The following is a 27,039-nucleotide window of genomic DNA, read 5'->3' on the forward strand; positions in this document are numbered from 1 at the left end:
AAATTTTTGCGTTCACAAAAAGCTTTGGTCTCAGCTTATCTTTCCACACAATTTCATCAACATCGTGTAGATTCCATTGAATATTACACTGCTCTTAGAGATGAACATTTCTCTATGTCTCCGGGCTCCTTTATTTCTTCAGCCCTATCAGTGGAACATTGTTCTATCATTCTTGATAGAGTCTTAGTTGTTATTGACTCCAAACCTACATTACTTACTGATCCTTCTGATATCAAACAAGCTGCTATTAAATATTTCCAATCGGTTGTCACTCCTCCATTGGTCCAATATTCTTCTACAGATTCATTTCCTCCACGTTGGCAAAAAGCATATACTCCTCTTTCTGATATTGATTCGTCACTGTATAACTCGGTCTTGTCTCCTATTCTGGATGATAAATGGAAGAACACTCTTAATTCAATGCCTAACAATAAAGCTTCTGGTCCCTCCAAGATCTCTTATGAGATGCTCAAACACTTAACTGGCAAAGCTTTTAATTTGTCTCTTATTTTAGCTAATGCCTGTATTATTCATGGTGATGTTCCTGCAGATTGGCGTGAAGCGCTTGTTTATCCCATTCCGAAGCCTCATGAATTTGACGCTCAACTAAAGAATACACGACCTATTACCTTGTTGGAAACTGTACGAAAATGTGTGGTTAAGGTCATTACAACTCGACTTTCAAAAATCCTAGCTGATAACCACGTGCTGCAAGGTGGTAATTTTGCTGGATTACCAGGCGGTTCTACTGATATTCCTATTAAAATGCTCGATGCTATTATTCATCAACGATGCTTTGATAAAAGCGATGACCAAGAATTATAGATTGTTTCCCAGGACATTTCTAAGGCCTTTGACTCAATTGATTTAAACATGTTCAGACTGGCTTTAATTCGTTTGCACATACCGTCTTTGTTAATTAAATTTATTATTAACCTTTTTATAAGGCGTAATAATAAAATTATTACCCATCATGGTGATACTTCTGGATATAGAGTTAGAATTGGTATTGACCAGGGTGAAATCATTTCTCCATTATTATGGGTTATTTACTTGGACCCTTTACTTACCACACTTAATCGAGAAGCTTGTGATCCCTTCATTTTGAAATCTTCTGCATTCTCCGATTGAATATGAACAACACAATCTTTCTGTTTCGCATATTACATTTATGGATGATTCTACTTTGATTGCTTCATCTAAACGAGGAATTGAAGATCGCCTTTCCATCACTGCTGAATTTTATACTTTAAATAATACTCAAGCCAATTCAGCAAAATATATCCTTCTTTCTTCTGAACAATTTTCTCAAACTATAGTGTTTGACCTCTCTCCCTCTCCTTTAATTTCAAGTTCTACTCTTACTTTAAAAGCGTTAGCTTTATCCACATCTTTCCGTTTTCTAGGTGTTTGGTTCTGTCTTTCGGCTTCTTCTCGCTTTGTTCATAATCAAATCACTTCCATGGTTAAGGACATGGCCGCTCTTCTCAGTCCTAAAAAACTTTTGGCACAACATATAGCCTACCTTTATAACATTGTCCTACTTCCGAGGCTAGAATTTTGCCTACAAACCACATTATTTGCCGAATCTACCATTAATCGCATGGTTTCTCCAATGCTTTCCCTTATTCGTCAGAAGGCTGGCCTTGCCTCAGTCACCCCTCTTCCTGCGCTTTTCACATTGTTACCATTCTCTATTCAACAAGCGTTTGGCTGATTTCTATCATCCCATGTGGCTTCATGGCAGAAAATTTTTTCTCACCCTTCATATAAGCTCTTTGCCAATTATATGATTACTTATCTCCAAAGTTTTTTGGACTGTGACGCCTGTCCTTCTACTATCGACCTGGAACTATGGTACCATACCTTTTCCTTGCGAACACATTCTTTATTCAATTCTTTATTGTTTTCTTCTCGATTAAATATCACGTGGTCTTTATTGTTCCGACCTCTGAGAAAAGATTTACATCCGGCGATTCCACTCCGGTCTATTTTACCGAAAGATTTATTTATTTCCATGAAAAATGTTTGGAAAAATTTCTGTACTCATTTTCTTGCTCAATTGATTACACCGTGTGGCTCTCGACTTCTCTTATGGAAAGATTTACACTTTCTTAAACGAGTATCGAACAAAGGATCTGTGCCTGCTTGGTTTAATTATTTGTTTAATCTTATTGTTATTCCTAATTCATCTTCTTTTTTTATTTTACAACAATTTAGAATTCCTAGTTCTCATACTGTAGCTTCTATTTCTTCTATAGATATTAGTCGAAATTATTGGTTTAACCCTCAATGGGCTATTTCTTTTAATCGTAATACTAATTCTTTTCTTGTTGGCCGTGTGATTACTACCTATCCTGTTCCACGTAACAAAGCTCTTATCTCACATTGGATTGCGACTTCGGTTGATGATTTGCTTTCTGAATTTACAGCATGCCAAGGATGTGACTCTGCTATCTCGCGATCCTCTACCTCTAAGACTCTACTTAAACGATGTCCCTCTGAAAGATGTTTTTCTTATGTTCCGTTATCAAGTTTGATCCGTTATCCTATGAAACCTCATACTTATATACATGCGGATACTCGTTCGGTTTCACTTTCTGCTTCGTTAGGCTATGCCAAATCTCTTTTACTATTTCACCTTTTTGCTCCGGTTCGACTACCTCCTATGAATAATCAAGTGTCTAGGATTTCTGATATCCAACTTCCTTCTTCGGTGTCTACACTTTATATTGATAGTTCCTTCCTTCCTCCTTCTAGTCATCCGATATCTTCGATGGCTTATGCATGGACTGCTATAGATCCTGATAGATTTATTTTGGAATCCCATTATAATATCATTTCTTCCATTTTTCCTTCTGCTCTACGTTCAGAAGTTTTTGCTTTATTGCACAGATTGGACTCCTTCCCTCGGAATTCAATGATTACTGTCGCCACTGATTGTGCCCAATTATTTTCTTTATGGTCTTTGTATGTGGATGCTCCTTTTATTTCCAGAATGCTTAAAGAACCCAACCACCTTTTGTAGTCTTCCATACGCACTATTATGTTGCAAAAGAATCTGGATGTTACCTTGATCAAGGTTCCTGCTCACGCTGATGACCCTTTGAATAATCATGTGTATGCATTAGCCAAAGCCGCTCATACTGACTTGTATCTTTCTTCTCATCCATCATCGGAACTGCTGGCTCCTTGCATTTTACAATTTAATTCCTTACCTGTGGATATGAATATCAGGAAATTTATTAGAGATATTCTTGATGCTAAAAGTCTTTTAACTCTTGCTATATTACCAAGATTTAATTCCTATTCTTCAACTTCTGATATTGATTGGGCATGCACCAAATTTTGTCTCAATAACAATAAGCAATTTGTCTCTCATTGGAATGGCCGTTCCGAGTTTTGTAGTTTCCGTATCAAGCTACTATTGGATATGCTTCCGACGCTTACAACTCTTCAGAGACGAAAACCTCATCTTTATAATCCGAGTTGGCTTTGTCCTCAATGTAACTCCCTTCCAGAGACTTTAGACCATTTGTGGACTTGTCCTTATATCTTACCAGAATTTAGCCTTTTAATTACCTTTAAAACATTACTATTGGCTCTTCGGACTAATTTTCTTGATAAATTCCTTTCTGCGTCATCTTTAATACCCTTACCGGACTCTTTTGCTGCTGAATTTACGGTTCTTGATTGTTGGAATTGTGACCCTCCTTCAATTTTCTGCCTGCGATTCACACGAGGACTAATACCGATATCCCTTACAATGTTTCTTGGAAATTATTTTTCTTCATTTACCATATGGTCTATCTTAGATACACCTTTGCACGACTTTCATTTTGACCTTTATGTACAAATCTGGTTGTGCCGTTCCATTTTCTTTCATCATTGGGAATCAGCTCAAGGCATTACAAAAAAAATGAAATCGTCATCTCTTGGGCCTTCTTCTACTTTTCTTCCTTCCTCTAACATTCCTTTCAACACTTCGACACCTTCCTTGGCGACAGTTTCCTTGGATTCCTGGGTTTCTTGGGTTTCCTTTTCTATAATCCGTGGTGGATCTTGGATCTCGCACTTGGATTTTTGGCGCCGCTTAACAGTTCAGCCTCTACTTAGGATTTCTTTTTGGTAATGGATTGGATCTTAGGACATGCTGGATAGTTGACTCACACTGGCCTTCGGGTAAAGATGGGGTATGCGTTTCTGTAATAGTTTAGTTTTTCTTTACTTAATTTTATTTTGTTTAGATTTCTTTACTTGTATGAATCGTGAAGCTAGTTTTTTTATTTTTTGTTTAATTTTCTATATTTTGTAATATTATTCGATTTGTTTATTGTACTCTTCGTTTAAAAATTTATAATAAAAGATAAAGTCATAAGACTGTTTGCTCATAATCACCAAATATGGACTGTCCCAAATGTGTGACTATAAAGAGAGTTGACTGTAATCCCAAACAGATATATCATTTCTATTAGTGATTAGACCTCTATTAATCACATCATAATTTCGGCTAAAAAACAATTTTGCCCAGAATTACGAAACATATAATTTTTCTTTCCTTTTTAGGAATTAATGTTACATGACATTCCAACACAAAACCGGCAAAAAATTTTTTGTGGAACAGCTATCACCAAAAAAGGAAATATCTGTAATGATCACGTAATTTTATAAATTATAATTTACTAATTTCGGCCAAAATTAAGATATAGTACCTGTATATAATCATAGTGATACCTGGCTAAACTCTTTTTGCCAAAAATTTCGGTTTCGTCACCAACTAGTTTCGGTTTCGTCATTGACTAAACTATATAGTAATATTTTTTAAGTTTAAATTTTATTTATATAAAATTATAATTTTATTATAAAAATATATTAAATTATATTATAAGGATTAATTTTACATTCACCTCCGGTGAATTTCACCGGGGTGAATTTCACCTCGATCTGCAATGCATTAAAATTATTAAAATTTTAAATTTACCCCGGTGAAATTCACCAGGTGATTTCATATTACACAAACGCGTAACGCATATTTTGTTTTTTGCTTTCTTGTAGTATTATTTTCAAAATGACCAGCTTTTACTGGAACTTCTTAAGGTAAGATTTTTTTTATTTTCTTATTACTTCGCTAGTTTAATGTTCTTTTTCTCTTATGCTAACTTGTTAACTTGTTTTTTAGAAAACAACAATTTCAATAACTTCAAGAAGTTAAGGTAAGACTCACTTTTATTGCTAGTATTTTTATTTTTCTACCATTCCCTTTGCTTCCACTTTGTTTTTAATTATCCTTTTCATTTATCATTGTCCCTTTCGCTCCCATATCATTTTTCGTCACTCCATATCGCTTCATATCATTTTTCATCACTCCATATCGCTTCATATCATTTTTCATCACTCCATATCGCTTCATATCGTTTCATATCAGTTTTCATCACTCCATATCGCTTCATATCGTTTTTCATTACTCTATATCGCTTCATATCATTTTTCATCACTCCATATCGTTTCATATCGTTCCATATCGGTTTTCATCACTCCATATCGCTTCATATCGGTTTTCATCACTCCATATCGCTCCATATCATTTTTCATCACTCCATATTGTTCCATATCATTTTTCATCACTCCATATCGCTTCATATCATTCCATATCAGTTTTCATCACTCCATATCGCTTCATATCAGTTTTCATCACTTCATATCGCTTCATATCGGTTTTCATCACTCCATATTGCTTTTCATCACTCCATATCGCTTCATATCGGTTTTCATCACTCCATATCGCTTTTCATCACTCCATATCGCTTTTCATCACTCCATATCGCTTTTTATCACTCCATATTGCTTTTCATCACACCATATCGGTTTTCATCACTCCATATTGCTTTTCATCACTCCATATCGCTTTTCATCACTCTATATCGCTCCATATCATTTTTCATCACTCCATATCGCTCCATATCGTTTTTTATCACTCCATATCGTTTCATATCATTTTTCATCACTCCATATCGCTCCATATCGTTTTTCATCACTCTATATTGCTTCATATTGTTTTTCATCACTCCATATCGCTTCATATCATTTCATATCGGTTTTCATCACTCCATATCGCTCCATATCGGTTTTCATCACTTATATCGCTTCATATCGTTTTTCATCACTCCATATCGCTTCATATCATTCCATATCGGTTTTCATCACTCTATATCGCTTCATATCGGTTTTCATCACTCCATATCGCTTCATATCAGTTTTCATTACTCCATATCGCTCCATATCGTTTTTCATCACTCCATTTCGTTTTGCAACATTCCACTTTATTTTTCATCATCTCAATTCACTTTGTATTGTTTCATTTTGTTTTACATCATCCCATTTCTGTTTTCATCAACCTATTTCACTTTCATTTCATTTTCATTATTATAAAGGATTATATATTATGCATTTATACTATAGGTTTTAAATTAATAAAAAATCTGGATTAAATGGTTAGTGGATGGGTGTAATACTAGTTTAATTGAAGTTATGTTAATTTAAAAAGAAACTTTTTGTCAATAAAACTTTAAAAATTTATGCTTAAATGGTCAATAGAAAAAACTTTTTTTTACATGTTTATTCAAATACAAAAAAAATTTGATGCGATGAATTTTACTAAATTTTAATTAATAATAAATATCACGTGATATGGTGAATTTCACCTCCGGTGAACGTTAAAATGATCCATATTATAAATAAAATAGTTTTATAAATTCCTTTAAAAAATATTATATTTTAATATAAATTTATTATTTTTTTTTTTATAAGCAATTATTATAATTAAAAATCCATAGAAATCCATAAAAAATCCATGGAAATACTATGGAATATTGAATTTCGGCATTTCGTCTTTTAATTTTAAATGTCTAAACTATTTTGGTTTAGTCAAATGACTAAATATTTCGGTTTCGCCCAGGATCTCTATATAATCACACCCCTATACATCACTAATTTTATGGGAACCAATTAGGTGACTATATGGGGGTCTGACTGTAATATAAAATAAAACTAAAAATATAAAGTAAACATATTTATTTTATCTTCATTTATTGAATTTCATAAAATATAGGCATTAAAAATTTAATTTAGGGCAGTTATTACTTCAATTTTTCATGCATCATATTGATTAATTTTCTTATAATATTTTGAAAAAATATTTTTGACAATCTAAGCAAATAAGACAATTGGACAGGCATTCAAATGAAATATCAAAAAAGTTATTATTCAAATAAAACAGTAAAAGTAAAGGTCTTTAAAGGTAAAGGTAATAAAGGTATCATACTAATGATACTACTGTATTTTATAATTATACATTTACATATATTATATATATAACATATCGCATGTTCATTATTTTTCAATTCACTGACAAGCTGGCAAGTTGGCAACCTAACAGATTCTCAGCAACAAAATTTTCAAATATTTCCTTTATTTTGAAATTTTTTTTTAAAAAAAAAGGGCAAAAGTTTCCGAATAAAAAAAATAAAAAAAATAAATAAAATATTCCTTCCTATCTTACAATTCAAATATAAGCCAAAATCTAAATCTGAAAGAACATCCTTAAGAAAAAAAAAGGAACATTAATAATGTTTCCAATAGCAAAAAAAAATGAAAATCTCCACCTTCTAATTTACCTTCATAACCCAAGTCAAAATCCACGCGTTCCTTAAGTAAAAAAAAGGAAAGAACGTTAAATGATGTTCCCAATGACAAAACAACAAAAGTTCAACTAAATTTATATATAACCTAAGCCAACATCTAGGTTTAGATTGGTATTCCTTAAAGAAAAGAAAGAAAATGAACATTAGTAATATTTTAATGAAACTGAAATGACCCCACTCTAACTTACCTTTCATAATCCAAACTGAAAACAAGTCCAAGGAGACACTCTCTAAAAGAAAAGAAGAAAAAGAAATGTTAATAACATTCTCAAAGACAATTAAAATACCCTTTCAACTTATCTTTATAGTCCAAGCTAAGGTCCAGGTTCAGGAAGGGTGTTTCTTAAAGAAAAGAAACAAAAGAAACGTTAATAATATTCCCAAAAATAAAAAAACATTAAAATACCCTTTCCAACTAACCTTTATAGCCTAAGCCGAAATCCAGGCCCAGAAAGAATGTTCCCTAGTAAAGAAAAGAAGTAAAAGGAACATTAATGACATTTCCAAGAAAAAAGAAAAAAGAAATTTACATTTACCTTACAAAATCCAAGCCATCCAAGTCATTCCAAAGTCCAAGTTCAAATCCAAGTCAGTTCTTAAAGAAAAAAAAGGTAAATTATTTTTTTAAATTAGAGAAGTGCTCATTGATCAGATTTATGTGATGTGGTCATATTAATATTAAAGATCGATCCATAGACCATTTACAAATTATATAAACCTTTGATTAATGAAACTCTTTTATTTATTTGAACCCCAAATATATCAACGATCATTAATTGAGTGCTTGTAAACAAAAACTAATCGGCCGAAATGGTCAAGATATTTTGTCCATGGTATATCCGAAATCACTTCATCTCTTGCGTTAATATAATTTTGTATATTATATGAATAGAAATGAAAGCGTAGTAGTAGATAGGCGAAAAGTAGCATTAGATAGTATGGAAACTCATTATCCTTTAAATTAACTTTTTACATTCATTTACAAGAAAAATAATTTCGCTTTGAACTTTTATGCTTTATTGATGCTCATTCCTGCAATTACACTTTTTTTCTCCTAATATTCCCTAATTATAATATTTTATATAAAAACTCACAAAATGAAAATTACATACATTGTTTATTTTCTAAATTTTAAATTTTAATTCCATTTTGTTACATACATTATCAAACCTTCCTATAAATCCCTTATATTTTATATATTGATATCTATTATTACCATCATCATCTAAATCTGGACTGTTCCCGCCACTGTCAGAATCCCCCGGTAAACTCCTGGTATAGCGTTCTATTTTTTTCTCTATGATTTGATCAAGTTTTTCTAGTATATATTTCAGGGATTTATCCTTGAAGTCGCTATTCTTTACATGCGGAAGTAACCATCTATCATATAATTTCTGGTGTTTCCCGGGGACGACGATGTTATATCCTTGTTCTATTGCAAAATTAATATAAAGTTCGCACAAGTAACAGCATCTCTTTGACACTGCTATAAACACCCTACTTTTAAAATCATTGTCGATAATTAAGGAGGCCAAAATGTGCATCTCCGCATGTAAGTATATACATTTTTCAACGTTATCGTTAAGTTGTAGTTGTTTTGTGGCATTGTCGGTATATACTTTATGGATTCTTTCCATTACTCCAGGCTTTTCCAAACACCTAGTCATGAAACGATTATATTTGTTTTCGTCTTCGTTAATAAACCTTTTGATAATATTTTCCCATGAATATATGGGCTGTTTATTTATGATAACAGGGCTTGCGCTATTCACTTTAATGTTAGAGAATAGTGGTTTATATTGTATATTCATTGCACAATCTATGATACCTTTAATAGACCCAAAATAAGATCCCACTTTCTTAATATGGCCTAAAAATTTTTGGGAGATGTTAGGATTAACTTTAGCTTTAATTTGCTTATAATACTCGTAACAAACTAGGGATATGTTGATAGGAGTTGCTGAATCACCACACTCTGCCGAAATATAATTTCTTAAAGATTTAACGTGTTCATTATCGCCATTATTAATATCATTCTTAAGTTTATCCCATCTAAACTCAAATTTAGTTCTGCAGTATGACATCACAGCCAGGTAAAAAGCCGATTCGATATCTGTTGATTTCATGGGAGAATTTTTCGATATAACTTTCAGATAATTCGTAATATCATCAATATACTTCGCATCTTCGTTGAGCCAATCAAAGTTCTTAGAAATGTAAATTTCACTGCTATCTTTTAAAATTCTCAACCACAATGCAACTACTTCTTTGTCCCTTGCAAGTATTGTTGCTAAATAACAGGAAAATCTATCATGAATATTCAAGTCAGCGACTTCATCTCTTGCTTGACCGACAACAAAGTTGATACAACGGGCAACACATTCTTTACTATACAACTCCTTCTCACGATCTTTTTCTTCCTCACACTTTTTCTCACTTTTTCTTACGCTCATTTAGCTCTTTCACTTTCTCTGGAGACATTTGAACTGCTTGACTGTAACTGTACGGTAGGCTTGCCATACTTCAATACAGCTATTTATAGAAATATTCTACAGATCAAACAAGAGACGGTCTTAATCAACAAGCGACGGTTTTAAATAGATGATAAAATTCTGATTTCTGACCCATATTGTCACACAATTATTTATATCATATATCAAAAATACGTAGCTATGACATAATTTTTTTACTAAGTAAACACATCCGTTCTCTAGCTTGTTTTCTATGCCCTGGTTCAGTGTTTTTATATTTATGAATAATGAAAAAGAAACTGATAAACTTGTATTATAAATAATAGTATTTTTATTGTTTTTTCTTTACTATCAAGCAAAGTTTAAATGATATTGTAGTTAAATCGCCTCTTCATCTACATTTTCATCATTTTCTTGTTCCATTTTGTAATCTATTTAAAAATGATTTTACATTATCAAATACATCTCATTTATAATATTGTTTATAATGATACATCTATTTTTTAAATTATTATAACACATCCACAGATAATATCACTATCATTATTTAATTTAGCATTACATGTGTTACAAACATTTGGTTTTGGCGAATGTCCTATATGATACCCAGTTGGTAGATTTTTAATATCTATTTGCTAATCTAATGTAGCAAGGTAATAGGTTTAGGATTTTTTTCTTTTTCCTTTCGTATCAAGTGCATGACTATGATTGAGATTTTGGTAAGTTTGTGAAAGTATTGTTATAAGAATAAATTTGTTTTATTTATTAAGCTTTAATGTGTTTTAATAATATCAGTCACTGGAAATGTCACACGCAGATCATTTTCATATTAAACGAATTTTGTGTAATGTTAATCGGAACACTTCATTTTGTCAAAATCTTATGTATCACGTTCAAGTAAATTATACAATCGATGGATTATCATGTGTTCCATCAACTTTTATCCATACTTTTCCCTTTTCGTTAAATAAACATATTTGTTGAAAAATCGCTTTAAAAACTAGCTTTTGTCAAGATCTAAGTTGGGGTAAGAAGAAATGTACAGTTTTAATGGTAGTAATATATGTAAATTTACGAGAGGAAAAAGTTTTTCTAAACTTATGATAACGGTTATTTAGTCAGATTTCACACAAATTGCAAAAAACTGAATTTTACTATTGTAAGTGGCCTTTTTTATTATATTTCATTTTTTACAGTTGTTTTCTTGTTATTCATTTAATTTTTGGCTAAAAGTTAGTTATATGTGGCCGGTGGTTTAAATTTCTTATTTATTTATTTTTTTTTGTTTAGAAAGGATGCTTTACCTTTAGTCTCTGATGTAAGATTTTTTTTGTAAATTTAGGCCACCTTAGCAGATGGTAAGTTTAGATGTCACGTATATTCTTTTCTAATATATTTATTTATTTATTTATATTTATTATTTTTTCATTTTATTCCACCAGCAGATAGAGGAGTAGCACCACTAGCAAATGCAGAAGCAGAACCACTGGCAAATGGAGGAGTAGTATCGTGAAGCCAAATGGTAAAAGTTAGGAGCGGCGTACGAAATGACGTAAACGTCCAGATAACAACAACAAAGAAAATCTATCAGGGGGCCGTGAAGTGTCAGTAGGGATGTTAATGGTCTGGTCTTGACTGACCAGACCGTGGTCCAGTCCTAGGGACCGATTTTGGACTGGACCGCATTAGGACTGGACCGATAGGACTGTCAATCCTATAGACGGTCCTATAAAAAATTTTTTTAACTAAAATTCATAGTGCCGGCCCGAATTATGGCAGTTTAACGTTACATAATTCCAAAAAAGGAAATTTTAATTTTTCGCGAAAATTGAAGTGTGTTGTTGCACAAGATTACACTAAATTCCAAATAAGGAAATTTTGTTAATTTTGGTAGAAATTATGCGAAGCAACAAACTAATGCTAAAATTTTTTTTATGAAACTACAGTCCAGACCACAGTCCTATAGGACTGATCGATTCTGGTTCTCAGTCCGGTTCCAGATTGTGGACTGATGAAAATTGGATTAGGATGAATCGGATCAAACTGTTAACATCCTTAAGTATCAGTGATAAACCAATTGAACAAAGTTTACTTTTTGGTTTTTTCTTTTATTTGTTTTTTTATTTTATTAATTGTTGTATTTTTTTAAAAATGTTTTACGAAATGTAATTCAAATTTTATTTAATTGAATAAAATTGAAATTAACATCAAAAATGGGTTGCTACTCTTTTATTTTTTTTATTTATTGTTAGTTTATTAATAATTTTCGTTTGCTTTCTCTTCGTTAATATCTCTTTGTCTTCTCTCTCTTGGTTTACCTTTTGGTCTACCTCTTGGTTTACCTCTTGGTCTATCCTTTGGTCTTCCTATTTCTCGATCTTCTCCTCTTTTCCCTTCTTTTCCCTTTCTCATTTTATTAATGTTAGCAACTGTAAAGCGCACTATATTTCTTGCCTTCCTTCTAACAGTTGTATGCTTTTCAGTTAAAAGAATTTCTTGGTTAACTATTGTTTGCAATCTTTCAATTCCAATATCATATGCTATAAATAATTTATCAATTCCTTCACTGTTTAAATTACTACAGAATTCAAATATTGGATGTTTAGAAGGATTTGCAGATTCAAAAGCATCAAGCACAAGTTCCCAAATTTTTTCTTTTTGGGATTAAATATGACATGGTTGGAAGCTTTGTACAGAATCATTAATGTAATTACAGATCAATATATCCATTCATTCTTTTTCTAATTGTGTAGCTCTAATTCTTAATTTTAGTTCTTCTTTATCTGCAGAAATTCTTGTCATATTTTGTTTTACAAATTTGACATTAAACATTTCCAATGCTTCATCATATGCAAGAAAATATCCATGACTTGTTAAATTAATGAATGGCACCATACAAAGTATTGCACGAAGTTGGAGATCATTTTCTATATGATAAAGGTGATATGACATTGATCTTGCGTAATTTAACTTTCCAGTAACAGGAAATAAAGGGGAAAAGCCTTTTAGATTTTCATATTGGAGATCAAATATACCCCATTGGATTCCAAACTAATGTGCTTGCCAATAACTAGCCCACTGAAAATATAGGTACCAAACTTTTATAATTTTATTTTTTTTAAGATGTCATTTAATGTTTGTTTATTCTTTTCTATATATAAATGAATTCCTATACCGACAGAGATCCAAATTAGTTCTAGTACCCTTGAAGTTGTTCTAAAATCTACAGTCAGAACTCGATATACCGATATTTGATATACCGATACATTATTAAAAACTTGATATACTGATAAAATTTTACATTCCCACTATATATGAGGACATATAAATATCGGTATAATTTGATATAACGATATTTTTTAAATTTTTTCTTATGAGTCCTGACATATCATTATATAAAGGTTTGACTGCACATCTTTTTCTAATTTATCCAAAACTGTACACCTAATATTTCTGCCATATTAAATATACCATATCCCAAAAAAATTGTAATTAATGCAGACATCATATTCTTATTTGTATGCTATTGCCCAAGAATTATTTTACTTTTTCACTTTTTTTGCAATAGCTAATACTTCTTCTATAAATTGCTTCATCTGCAGCAATATAAATATATTTATTTTCTTCTATATTAACCTCATTAAAGCTCTGAACGGGTCAGTTTGATGCAGTTTTTTTCTGGTTCAGGTAAGAACTAAAACCGAATGAAAATTGAACTAGAACCGTTCAGTTCAATTCAGTTCTATTTGATTTTAAGAAAAAATGCAAAAATCGAAATAACTCAGCAACCAGTGATCGTATAAAGACGAGCAATAGCTCATTAGAATCATCTTATCGAGACGTGTCAAATGGTAGTAAAATCATCTCTCTAGTATTGATATATCACGAGATAATTAACACTAAACATTTTTTATAAAACTAGTGATGGAATCGTATCTATTCATATGGGCTAATTTCGCTCATCTTCAATTCTGTCACCTTGATCAACAATGTGATAATCACGAACTCTGATTAGCTGATCAGATATTAGTTTTCACATCATAGTTTTTTTTCAGAGGTCGTGTCGTAGTTATGGTGAGCCAGTCTTCTATTAGTTGCAAGCTTTGTTTTAAAGCTTTTATAACTTATCAAAAATTGCTTATTCACGAAAGAAATAAACATTCACATAACAAAACAATACCCCACTTTTGTTCGCTTCTCCAACCTTCTTCAGAACAAATGTCTTACTATATTAACTCTTTTATTGTTCTTATTAAAAAAAAACTTGGATTTTCCCGTCATGCTATTGGGAAAAAATGTTTTTCTATCAAAACTTTCCCAGAAAATGTGTTTGTATATCTTTTTAAAAATGAAGAAAAGTTTAAATATAGTCCTGCTAAACACAAATATCAATGTTATTTTGAAGGATTTGCAGGAGCAGCTAAACTTAAGGAAATATTTCACTATGATCATTGGAATTTCCGACAGAATCCCTTTACTAATACTAAGGGTTATGTTTTACTTGAGAATTATGAAAATACATATCAAGTCAAATTTATGTGAAATCAAACGACATTATCAGAGAATAACAGAGAGTTCACGTTGGGAAGAATGACCTGTAATTTCATTACTGATTCTGGAGAATTTTAGGAAAAATATGTTTTATAACGCAAACCTATTTTTAAAATGCATATTTATTTTTTTTTTTTAATATAGTAATGAGAAACAAATAGCAACATTGAATAATCAAAAATCACCTGAGGAATCTATTAAAGAAAAGTTTCATTATATTTTACCACAACTACCACTTCAGAATATAAATCAATATCACTGGTCGAAATCATTTCTTTAGGCATTAATACCTTTCGTCAAAAGTTCGTCATCATCGTCACATGATTCGTCACACATTCGGCTAATTACAAAATTCAGAAAAATTTCGGCATAAATCAACTGGTCGATTTTTGGTCGATTTTTGGTTGAGCTGTAACATAAAAAAAACCATAAATCGACCAATACTTCTTTTTTATCGATTTTTATTAATAACAACGATCGACTTAAAACTTTTTTGACGATTTTTAACTGATTTTTTAATTAATTTTAATTAATATCAATAAATAATAATGACATATAAGTAAAATAAGAAAACACTGAAGTTAAAAATTCGTCAAATTTTATTGTAAATCAATTTATTCGTATTATTTATTATTAAATAACCAATTCCATAAAATTCGTTAAACAATTATTGTAAAGAAAAATTCTGTAGCTTTTAGTAAATTACCGAATGTGAAACTTGCGATTTAATGGATTTATCACTAAATATTCAGTTGCGTTGCGGTTAGAAGAAATTTTATATTTAGCGGGCACAAATCGGCAAAGAATGTTGTGTACTGGAATAATACAATCCCTACTTTCAGGAAAAAAATCTGTTTTTCATAATTCAACATTGCATGTTTCCGTTTCTTCGGTATCATCAATACTAAAATGATACCGAATATTTGCTGTGTTTGCTGGTCGGTACCACCTAATAAAAGCCAAATAATGCTCAGTAGGTCCATTTGGCAAGTCAATTTCATGCTTGAAATAATACTGGACTTGTCCAGGATAACGATCGACTTCTCCATCAGTCGTTATGAATTTGGCTAATACATATGAACTTTTTATGTGTCGAAATGACAACGCGGAGCCAAACACCTCAGATCCAATACGACATCTCCCAAATTTATCCATTTTTACACGAATAGTTATCGCATCTTGCTCTATAGCATCAGATGGTTTTCGGAAATTATACATTTCATATGTAGCAATATAATAATCGATCATTAAATCGAGCATCGATTGTGATAATACTACATTTTCAGAAGTAGGTCTTAACATTTCATCAGGAAACGCTTCGCATCCAGTAACAGTAGATTTTTGGATATTTTTTGAATTTAGCCAAAACCTTTCCATTTCATCTGAAGCGAATTGGTCATTTTCTGATAGTGATCCAACGGTAGGATGATTTTCGAGTAATTCAAGACCTTTCATCTGAGCGCTAGAAGTAATGATATCTCTGATTTGGTTATCATTCATTAATCGACGCATTAGTTCTGGTTCAATTTTTCTGTTACTGTTCGGTAATGATCCTAAGGGTTGTATTTAAAAGAAAATTTAAAACCAATAATAATAATAATAATAATAATAATAATAATAATAATAATAAAGGCCAGTGTATCTTACCGAGTATTCCATTCATGCGTTCGAATGAAAAACACCAGAACGCATACAATGGGCCGAAATCATGACAACATTCGGACAAATGAAGCGAGAGATGTAGATTCGGCGTAATTTTATTCTTGCCGTATTGTACCTCAATGAGCTTTATTATTTTAACAAGTCGTCTATGGGCTTTCTGCAACATGTCGGATTCTATAATCTGACTTACCAATATCAAACAAATTCTGACAAAATGAGTCAGAATTTTTCTATCTTCAGCTGAGAGATGGTCCCAAAGCAATACTGTGGCATAAATTGTGAAAAAATTTCGCCACTGGTCAGCAGTGAAGTTAGAAAATCCTTCCCCGCAGTCGATTTTGCCAGGAATTCGACCCAAATCGACCAGAACTTGAAATCGATTCATTTGTTTTTGAACTTCATTGAGTATACTTGAAGTTAAGATTCTCGATCGACCCAAATTCGCTTCACAATCCATTTTGCAATGCCTAAAAATAGACAATGCATTGGATCAACGATAGTGAAACGAATTGGGTCGAAATAAGGCAAGCGAAGTAGTTCTGACCATCTTACTCCAGTCTGTTTAATGAATCTCTTTCTTGATGCATCCGAATTACACCGTCGCCAGCCAAGTGCGTTTTGGAGATGTTCGTTTGAATCCCTGGCAACAAACCAATCCTCCATATCTCCCATTCCAGCAAAATTATGCTGATGATTTTCATAATTTGCCTTTTTCTGGCATCAGTGGCAAGAAACCAATGCAGAAACGTGTCCACAAATTTTTCTCGCAGCGGGTATATCGCACGATACCATTATCAACGCTGCACGAATTTTTTTTCCTAACTGATGCTCGTATGTTCGATTTAGAATAATCCCTTCCCAGAGGGATGTCAGCTCATTAACGATTGGTGCAAGGTAATGATTAATTTTATGTAGACTCACCTCGTTCAGACCCGGTAGCATTCCAAGGAGCAGCAAGTTTTCTCGCTTAAATCGTATGTTACGTGGCAAATTACAGATAACTGCATAAATGGCTCCGGTACTATGATTAGTTCCATCAAATGGCTGAAACCAGTCAACATTCAACATGAGGCCAAGATGCGAGTCGGCAACCTCATTTCGGAAAAAATTTAACGAATCATCGTTGTTTGTATCTTTGAATTCTTTCCATATTCGTCCATCATAAATATCGGATAAAATATTATTCGAATTTGATCGATTTGCCCAATGTCGGAGGGATTTCTCGAATTCAGGTCGACAAAACATATCAGAAAGTTGTTGTCGAAATCCAGCAAATGGGTATATTGATTCGGCTTGAACTCTTGAAACATCGATTTGTCGTGATAAAGGTGTGTCGCAAGTGCGTGTACCTCGGTGAGACGAGTTTGGGAACTCGATATGGTGGCATTTCATAACTGATAAACTCTCGTTTTGACGAAAGTTTTCTACATCCTGTTTATTATAGAGTTTGTGGCATTTTGTACATGGAACAAATCTCTGAAATCGGTCTTTTAGACCAAGTACTTTTTTCGCTAGGTAAAGAGAATCTGGAAAAGTTCTAAAATTTTTACCACCGATTTCGTTTAGAACTATTTTCATGAACTTTATTAAAGATTCGGTTGCCGTTTCTGGGATATTGTATGTTATACGGTAGTTCATTATCCACAATAAAATCCATGAAAATTTATCATCGATTGGATTTTCTTCGGCATCCATGTTGGCTTGATACGGAGGAGGTGAATAATCTTCAAAAATTTCGTTGTAAGATTCATTATTTGATTCGCTACCCAAAGACATTTCAGTGTTTTGTTCGCTAGTATTATATACGTCCGATTCGATATTCAAACTTGTTGATTGAGGCATAGGATGGCTTGTATATCTTACGCGCCTCCGAGGTAAAAAAGAACAATTAACATCTATGTCCCCGGGTATTTGTAACTAAGGTTGCTTGCCGAAACTAGAGGGTTTCGGCAGAATGGCGTACGCGAAACTGCCGAAACTAGTTTCGCGAAATCATCAAGAAATGCCGAAACTGCGAAACCTATCAAAATCGCGAAACTGCCGTAACTTGCCGAAACTGTTTCGGCGTTTCGGCAATACTTTCTATATGATTTAATTAGAGTTTCGGCATTTAAACAATTTATAAGAATAAAGATTAAAGACAATATGATTTTTTGTATGTAAATATTTATTTTATAATATTTAATATTAAACTAATAAAATACACGATTAAAAATATAATAAAAATTAAAATTTAATAATATCTTTATCTTCTATGTGGGGACCTGCTTCTACCTCTTCTTCTATCTCTACTTCTGTCCCGTCTTCTATCTCTACTTCTATCTCGTCTTCTATCTCTACTTCTTGATCTACTTCTTGATCGAGACCTAGATCGCGACCTTCTTCTTTCCCTTCGCAATCTATATTCATATCGACGTCGATCATGCGCAGCATACTGCCGTCGATACTCTCGTCTAAACAGATCTAAAATCCAATAAAAATATTAATGAATTGAATGAATTGCCTAAATAAAATTAATTTAAAATAATAATTAATAATAATTACCGGTTTGTAACCAGAATTCATCGTTCATATCAGCAGAACACGCTCTATCGAAACTATTTGGGCTTATAATAGGAATGTCGTCATCATTATTATTTATTATCCTACTGAGGTTTTCATAACCTTGTTTGAGGGCATTCCATTTTGTTTGCATTGCCTGGGTGTCGCTGCAAATCCCGTTGCAACGAACACCCTATTTGCTATTATTGTCCATGCATTTACATGATGACGGTTTGCAATTCTTTCAAATTGCTGATGTAAGTTTCTCCGCTCCGCAATTAATTGCCTAGCTGCGTTAATTGTCCATTGGAATACTGGTGGTGGCGGTGGGACAAAAGGTACTAATGCTGCCATTTTTTATTTTTATGATTTTTTCGTAACTTGAAATTTGAAAATTAAATACAATTTGAAAATTAAAATACAATTTGGTTTTGAATTGCGAAAAAAAAATTCAAATTTCATAATATTTATAATAATTTTAAAATTCGTTATAATGTTTAAAACATGAACTGATGAACATAATAACATTCTACATAATTAAAGTATTTGTAACAAAATAAACACAGTTTTGATTCTAATGTAATAAATTTAATTAACGCAGTTCTAAATTTTTTTTTGTAACGCAGTTCTTAAAATTTATTGATCTAATGTAATAAATTTAATTAACGAAGTCCTTAAAACTTATTGATTCTAATATAATATGCTTATCCTTATTCCTTAATTAAATTGCACTATTTTTAAAATATAATATGCTTATCCTTATTCCTTAATTAAATTGCACTATTTTTAAAATATAATATGCTTATCCTTATTCCTTAATTAAATTGCAATGTTTTAAAATATAATATAAAATTACAATTGCCTGCATTGCCTGCATAATTATATGTTAACTGGACTTTGATCGCGAATATTTTGCCCTGCATAATTACATCATTTATTTCCTAAATAGTATCATTATTTAAATCACATGATATTAGAATTAATTCTCATTGGATTAACTATTGTAATTATTTCTCATTATTATTATTCCTCATTATCATCATAATTATCGTCATTATTATCACCGTCATCCATACCTAATACATCATCTATATCATAATCATAGTCACCTTCTCCGGGTCTCTTGTTATTACCACTATCATCAACTTCATCATCTTCCGCATTATTTTCATCTGAATCATCCAATATATCTCTTGGAATATCGCCGATTTCACTAGTAATTGAATCATGCGATAAATTAACAAATTGATCAATCCATAGACTTTCGATTACTACACGGCAATTGTCTTCGGGTATTGTTTCGCCGCTTGTAGTTAATCTCTGAGTAGAAGCTTGCTCCTCATTATATTCCTCATCATCATCTTCTGCAAAAGCTTCTGCAATACGTATATTGATCTCATCATCACTAAGACGAGTATTCTTTTTGATCAATTCCATAAAATCCAAGTTCAGTTTTTGAATTGGATTTCCAATACAAAATTAATTTGCACATGGATTCTAGTTTATCCACATTAAGATTTAAGCGACGTTTATGAAATAACCATCCTAAAGTCAAAAATCCACGTTCGCAAGTTGCTGAGTTAGGACATATTGCAAATAGATAACTTGCAATTCTTGGCAGGACATCTGGTTCTGGTTCGGTATTAATATATTTCCACCAATTCACGGGATTATCTTTAGCAAAACCGATATCTAGGTCAAATGGCTCTTGCTCATTAATATATTTCTGTATTTGATCACATAAAGTTTCAGCTTCGTAACGGTCGAAACCTAAATTTTTTCCGATTGAAGCTGCACATTTGATAATTCTCATGAGGGCGCATTTTTTAAGTGGCGCGTTTCTAAATCTGGGATCCATAAAAAAACAAGTAATATACTTATCATCATCGAATTCATCAAATCTTTCATTTATTACTTTGATACAATGACTTCGGAATGCAGGATTTAATGATTTGGGTAACTTTTTTAATGTAGCTGCAAGTCTTGCCAAGCTCAGGAAACAATCTGCAAGTGTAGCTCTTCTCGATTCTAATGAAAGTACTGCTTTTCTTAGAGGATCCAGAACAAATCCAAGAACTCGTAAATTTGAAAAAAAATTTCTCGATTGAATAATCGGTTTTATTTTATCATTTGTTAGCACTTTATCGTGATCGCTGGCCATTTCTTCTAGTGCTGATTCCAAATTTATTACTGAATTTACGGATTCACTAGCAGTAGTCCAGCGTGTCTTGCAATATAATTTTAATCCTCCTCCACTAATTCCTTTTTCTTTAATTATTTGAGCAAGTTTTGCATTAGCCTGATGAGAACTTCTAAAAAAGGTTGTCAAAATATTAACACGTTTTAATAAACGTTCCCCAAACTTCTCCTTGACGATGTCGCATGCAATTAAATTGATAGAATGTGCAACGCATCGCACATTTTCAATCTTTGGATGATTCTCATGTATAATTTTTTGTGCATTACGAACATTGGCCGCATTATCGGAAACTACAGCACATATTCGATCTTCTCCAATACCTTCTATAACCTTTTCAATTACCGTAACTAGATATTCTGCAGTGTGCGAATTTTCAGACAAATCAGAAAGTTGATAAAGATATTCTTTACGCGACGGAGTCATTACAATGAAGTTCCAAATTGAACGATGTGTACCAGACGTCCAACCATCAAAGGCTAAATTATAAATTAATATTATATAGTAAGTAAGATTAAATAAAAATGACGTATGATAGCCTATTTAATTTAACAAACCTAACGTTAAATTCGTTTCCTTTTCAAGCTCAGAATTAACTTTGAAGTTCACTTGAGCTAATTCACGTTCAAGTAGTTGATTTACTAATACTTCCCTTGTTGGTGTATTGTACCCAGCATTAAGCTCTTTTATAAAATTGATGAAAAAGGGATGTTCCACTACTCTAAACGCAATTCCGCACGCAATAAAAAATTTAACTAATGCACGATTAATTCGTGTACATCTTTGTTCGTTAAGCTCTGTTGAATCATGGTAATCATCCATGTTACTTTGACCTTCAGAGTATTTTCTTTTTTTGGATGACTTGGACTTATCTTGCCGTTCCATTACTTTAGTCATATACCTTCTAACAACTGCTGCTGGCGCATCTGGACAATGGTTTGAAAGATGCTCTTCGAGCTTTGAAACTTCACCGCGTGACCATGTATTCTTACAGTACTTGCAGGAGGCGGCAAATTTGCCAGAACCAACAGCTTCTCCTTTATTAATATCTTCCCAAATGCTATTAGGTGGCCGACCTCCTCTATTTTTCATTTTAATGGGTGAATCTTCTATGTGATCAGTCATTTGAAACAGTTTATTATTAATATTATTATTAAGAAAACGGAAGAAAGTAAAAGAAACTTTAGTTCAGTGTTAAAGGAGATGACGGAATTGGGTTTATTAAATGCATGTTACGCATTTTCCTTTAATGAATATAAGCCCCTTAAAAAAAAACTGTAAAAACGTGTAATATCATAATATTAATATGGGAGTTAGAAATGAAAATTCTAACACTAGATAAAGCTTAAAAGAACTAAGACGACGGTAAAATATTGAAGTTTAATCTTTTATCTGTAGATTATTTGATCATCTAAATTATATTATTAATTGGTGTAACTTGGCGTAACTATATGCAAATCTTATGATCAACTATGCCGAAACTACGGAGAAACCTATTATAGAGGTTTCGGCATGTTTCGGCAGTTTCGCAATTTTGACAGGTTTCGCAGTTTCGGCGTTTCGGCGTTTCGGCACTATATAAAAGGTTTCACCTTTCGGCATTAGGCCAAACAGGTTTCGGCAAGCAACCTTATTTGTAACCTTTGACTTTCGGTGTATCCCCCAAAATCCGACCCTGATGTCGAAGTCTGATGAACGTCAACATTTACTTGAGGTAATTCAATATTTTCGGTAATGTCTTGTTCACTAGTTTCTTGAATTATTGAAAGAGCTTCGTCCTCACTTGATTCGTCTTCATTCGAATCATTCGTATCATTCGTTTCGCCTCCTGTCTCGTGTAGAAGCTTTGTTCGTTCCAATACCAATTTTCCATTACAATTATTGCAATAACAAGGAACTTTCTTCCTTTTGCGAGGTTTTTGGAACGAACGTCTACGTTCATTTTTTTTTTGATTGCCAAGAATGCTTGAAACCGATCTCCTTCTTGTCATTTTCAATTGACGAGTTTTGAAGTTAATCGCTTCAATAAATCAAATAATCGTTTAAAACTTTACTACAATTTGTAAAAATTTAACGTCAATTCGATTAATTAATTAATTTAACTGCGGTCGTACTAAATCGAATATTTTGATATCAATTCGATAAATTAAATCGGTTAAAATTTGCAAAAGTATATTGTACTCGATAAATCATTTTTAATTAATTAATTAATTTAACTGCGGTCGTACTAAATTGAATATTTTGATATCAATTCGATAAATTAAATCGGTTAAAATTTGCAAAGTATATTGTACTTGATAAATCATTTTTGTTGAAAAATTAAAATCGATGATCATTTCGGTTCGGAAGACACGATAAATAAACTTTTATTTATCAAATCAGCTTGTGAAAGTTTGTCAAAAGCTTAATAATAAACTTATAAATTCTATAAAAACTCGTCTGATCATTAACTTGTACGTTCTCTTTCTCTTTTCTTCTCATCTCATTGAAATTTAAGATAATTTTATTTCATTTTCATAATAACTGGTAATTTGTAACTTTCGACCATATGATATATAATTACTTTTGATTTGCAATTTCCTATTTTAACCGTAAGAAAATTTATTGATATATAGAAATGAGCTGAAACAAGAAAAAATCGTCAAATAAAAGAAAACTTCACAAAGCATCTAAGAAAGTGAACCGGGACCGAACTTCAACTACTCCTAATACCGGACAAACTTCAACTACTCCTAGTACCAGACAAACTTCAACTACTCCTAGTACCGGACAAACTTCAACTACTCCTAATACCGGACAAACTTCAACTACTCCTAATACCGGACAAACTTCTACCCCCAAAAAAAGTTGATATATTGATTGTTTTACGTTATTCTGTTCCGTTATTCAAAGGTGTATCATTTATACTTACTATACCAAAAAAATTAATTAATACAGAAACGAATCAATACGAAAAATCTGCAGCAAAAAATAAAATACCTGATGAAGAAATCGTCGAAGTGGACCGTGGACAAGCTTCAACTACTCCTAATACCGGACAAACTTCTACCCCCAAAAAAAGTCGATATATTGATTGTTTTGCGTTATTCCGTTCCGTTATTCAAAGGTGTATCATTTATACTTACTATATCAAAAAAATTTATTAATACAGAAACGAATCAATACGAAAAATCTGCAGCAAATAGAGATGAACTGTCCGATGAAGTAGAAATCGTCGAAGTGGCTCGTGGACAAACGTCAACTACTCCTGCTACCGGCCGAGTTTACCAAAAAAATTATCGAGATCCATTTGTCCTTGATATAAGTCAAGTTCTAATAAAATCTCGTCAAAAGTCAAAAACAAGTCGAGATCTGGAAGAATCCCATACCGATAAAGAAATGGCCAGTGCGCATTTTCTGAAAAGTTCTTTTGAACATACCAGAACTATTAAACCACGAGAATTGTCTTTATCTCGAATGCCGCACAGGGATTCCTTATCACGAGAGTTTTTACCATATGATTTTTCTTCGAGTTCCGTTGAACCATCAGAATCATTGGCGTATAGATACAATAATAGTGATTATGAAAAGTTGAAGAGAGGTAATGAACTGTGACACATTTTAATGTACTTAACGAATTTTTATCAAATATTTTACGTTATTTAGAACATAGTCGGCTCCGTGACGAGCATGCTTATTTACAAGGCAGAATGTGCGAGGTCTATAGAGAGTTAAAAGAAATTAAAGACGAATTAAATGAACTTCGGCAAGATTATATCAAATTACATTCCCATAATAAGTATATCAATCACGAAAATGAAGTTCTTCGAGCCGAGATTAATAATCTCAAATCACAAATATCGAGCCAAGATGATGCCGATGTCGAATCGTCAGAAAGTGAAAGTAACAACAATGATAATAGACCTGGCAAAAAAAGAAAAGTCACAAGACGTCAAATTGATCAATCAGACGACGATTCTGAAACTGACGAAGAAAATGCTAGAGTTCGTTAGAGATCGACAGATTTTGCATTTTACACGATTTGAATATCCTTCTTACGAATCTTTATAAATTATTATAGACTGAAATGAAGGTAATATTAAAAACGATGCCTCCCGAATTAACGTTAAGATACGACGAAAAATTTACAAACGAGACGAACGCGGACATTTTACGACAATTAATACCACGATTGATTGCTTCCATGAAGCCTCGATTTAGTCCTTCGTATAAGCAGATAAACGATTGGTTAGCTGCCTTACACAAGCATCGTAGAGCACGACTTTTATATGTTGAGCGAGATGTAATTGATAAAGATAACAGAAGACTGCATAAAAACAACAGATTGAGCGAGGTAGAATCTGTCTTTTTACTGTCATTTCGAAATTGATACTAAACATTCGTTATATTTCAGAAAAAATCGCGTAGAGTCAAGGGTGCTATTTCCCTTTTTAAATGTAATAACGATCGAGTAAAGGATTATGATAAGACAGAGGTCCTAAACATTCTGAAAGATACTCGCTACCATTCACCTGAAGACTCAGAAACGGATAAAGAACAACCGGATGGTAAAAGAAAAATTATCGTTTATAACCTTAGTTGGCGTTCCGATGAGGTATAATAATCTTTTTTTATCATATTTTATTAAAAACATTAACTAATTTTATTTGTTTTAATGACTTTATAACTTTACAGCTTATCAATTTTCTCCGAAACGTCTTGGATACTCACGTATTTTCTCTACAGACAGCGCAATTAACGAGAGGGAGAAACTATGACGATGAAAGCTATTGTATCACCTCACGACACCCAAAAAATGCTCTGGAATGGGCATACAAAACTCAAAATACGCCCGTCAATACAGATTTTTCTGGTCCTGATACTCCAGCTGAAAATCGTGAATCGCAGTCACAAACTGATGATAATACTCAAACCGAACATAATGATTGATTCATTTTATCATTTTATGATAGATTTATTGCGAAATATTAATTTCTTATTATTGACTGCTTTTTGGTAATAAATTTAATAAATTTTATTAAAATAAATATATAATTAATTGTTTTGATTTATTATTGAATAAAATCGGTTATTATTATTATGAATAAACTAAATCCAGCATTTCAAAAGAAATAAATTGGTAATCTTTCGTAAATGTGTTTCGAGATCGATTTGTGTACATTTTATAACTAAAAGTTTGACAAATAGTTTTGTTTCCGAATTTTGCCGATAATAACGAATTTTTGCCGATAATAACGAATTTTTGCCGATTTGTGATTGCCAAGTGGCAGGCGAACTGTGCAAATCGTCCATAATAATTTTGACGATTTTTTTGGCAACGATCGGCCAAAGTTAGATCAACTTTCGTCCAACATTCGTCAATTTGAAATTTGGACGAAATGGACTATTCTGACCAGTGTATAGTAAGTTTAAAATTTTACCTTCTTAATTGTTATTTTCTTTATCTTCTACATTAATATTTCGTATCTGGATTTCTTGCGAAGTATTATTAAGCAAATAAAATAGCTGACGATTTTCAAATTCCATTATATCTTGTACTACAGATTTTCCTTTAATCCCACCACCCATAGTAGTGCCACCAAAAAATAACTGAACCTAAATGAAAAATTTAAAAGTAATTAAAGTTTGTTTAATAATTAATAATTTAATAATTTATATTTACCTGGTTATGATTTTTTTTTTCAATACTTGAAGCAGAAAAAAACCGCAATGACAAATTCTTTTCTTTAAGGATTCACAAGAATTCAGGAATGTGCTGCGAAAAGACATGTATATACGGTGTGACATCTTCCTTTCTATATAAACCTGGTACTTGTGATGATAAATTTATCTGACCTTGATTTGGCCTACAAAACAAATAAATCCATTCTTTTACTTTAATTTCAAAATCATCAATCTCGGAATCCTTAAGATCTGT

General features: G+C 32.1%; 4 protein-coding genes across 4 annotated transcripts; 1 reads left to right on the forward strand and 3 right to left on the reverse strand.

Moving 5' to 3' along the window:
* Positions 1–8,824: 8,824 nt before the first annotated feature.
* OCT59_019436 (uncharacterized protein) lies at positions 8,825–10,153 on the reverse strand (the record flags this gene model as incomplete). The annotated part of the gene is made up of 1 exon (XM_025321391.2): positions 8,825–10,153. The coding sequence occupies one exon, from the start codon at positions 10,151–10,153 to the stop codon at positions 8,825–8,827; it is 1,329 nt and encodes a 442-aa protein (XP_025169003.2).
* A 2,274-nt stretch (positions 10,154–12,427) lies between these two features.
* Positions 12,428–12,905, reverse strand: OCT59_019437 (uncharacterized protein; the record flags this gene model as incomplete). Its single annotated transcript, XM_066143536.1, has 2 exons — positions 12,428–12,749; positions 12,886–12,905. The coding sequence occupies 2 exons, from the start codon at positions 12,903–12,905 to the stop codon at positions 12,428–12,430; spliced, it is 342 nt and encodes a 113-aa protein (XP_066005274.1).
* A 9,818-nt stretch (positions 12,906–22,723) lies between these two features.
* Positions 22,724–23,113, reverse strand: OCT59_019438 (uncharacterized protein; the record flags this gene model as incomplete). Its single annotated transcript, XM_066143537.1, has 1 exon — positions 22,724–23,113. The coding sequence occupies one exon, from the start codon at positions 23,111–23,113 to the stop codon at positions 22,724–22,726; it is 390 nt and encodes a 129-aa protein (XP_066005275.1).
* Positions 23,114–24,104: 991 nt separating this feature from the next.
* On the forward strand, positions 24,105–24,716 carry OCT59_019439 (uncharacterized protein; the record flags this gene model as incomplete). The annotated part of the gene is made up of 1 exon (XM_066143538.1): positions 24,105–24,716. The coding sequence occupies one exon, from the start codon at positions 24,105–24,107 to the stop codon at positions 24,714–24,716; it is 612 nt and encodes a 203-aa protein (XP_066005276.1).
* Positions 24,717–27,039: the final 2,323 nt, after the last annotated feature.

This window comes from Rhizophagus irregularis, chromosome 29 (genome assembly GCF_026210795.1).
Source record: "Rhizophagus irregularis chromosome 29, complete sequence".
In the NCBI taxonomy this organism is placed as follows: Eukaryota; Fungi; Glomeromycota; class Glomeromycetes; order Glomerales; family Glomeraceae; genus Rhizophagus; species Rhizophagus irregularis.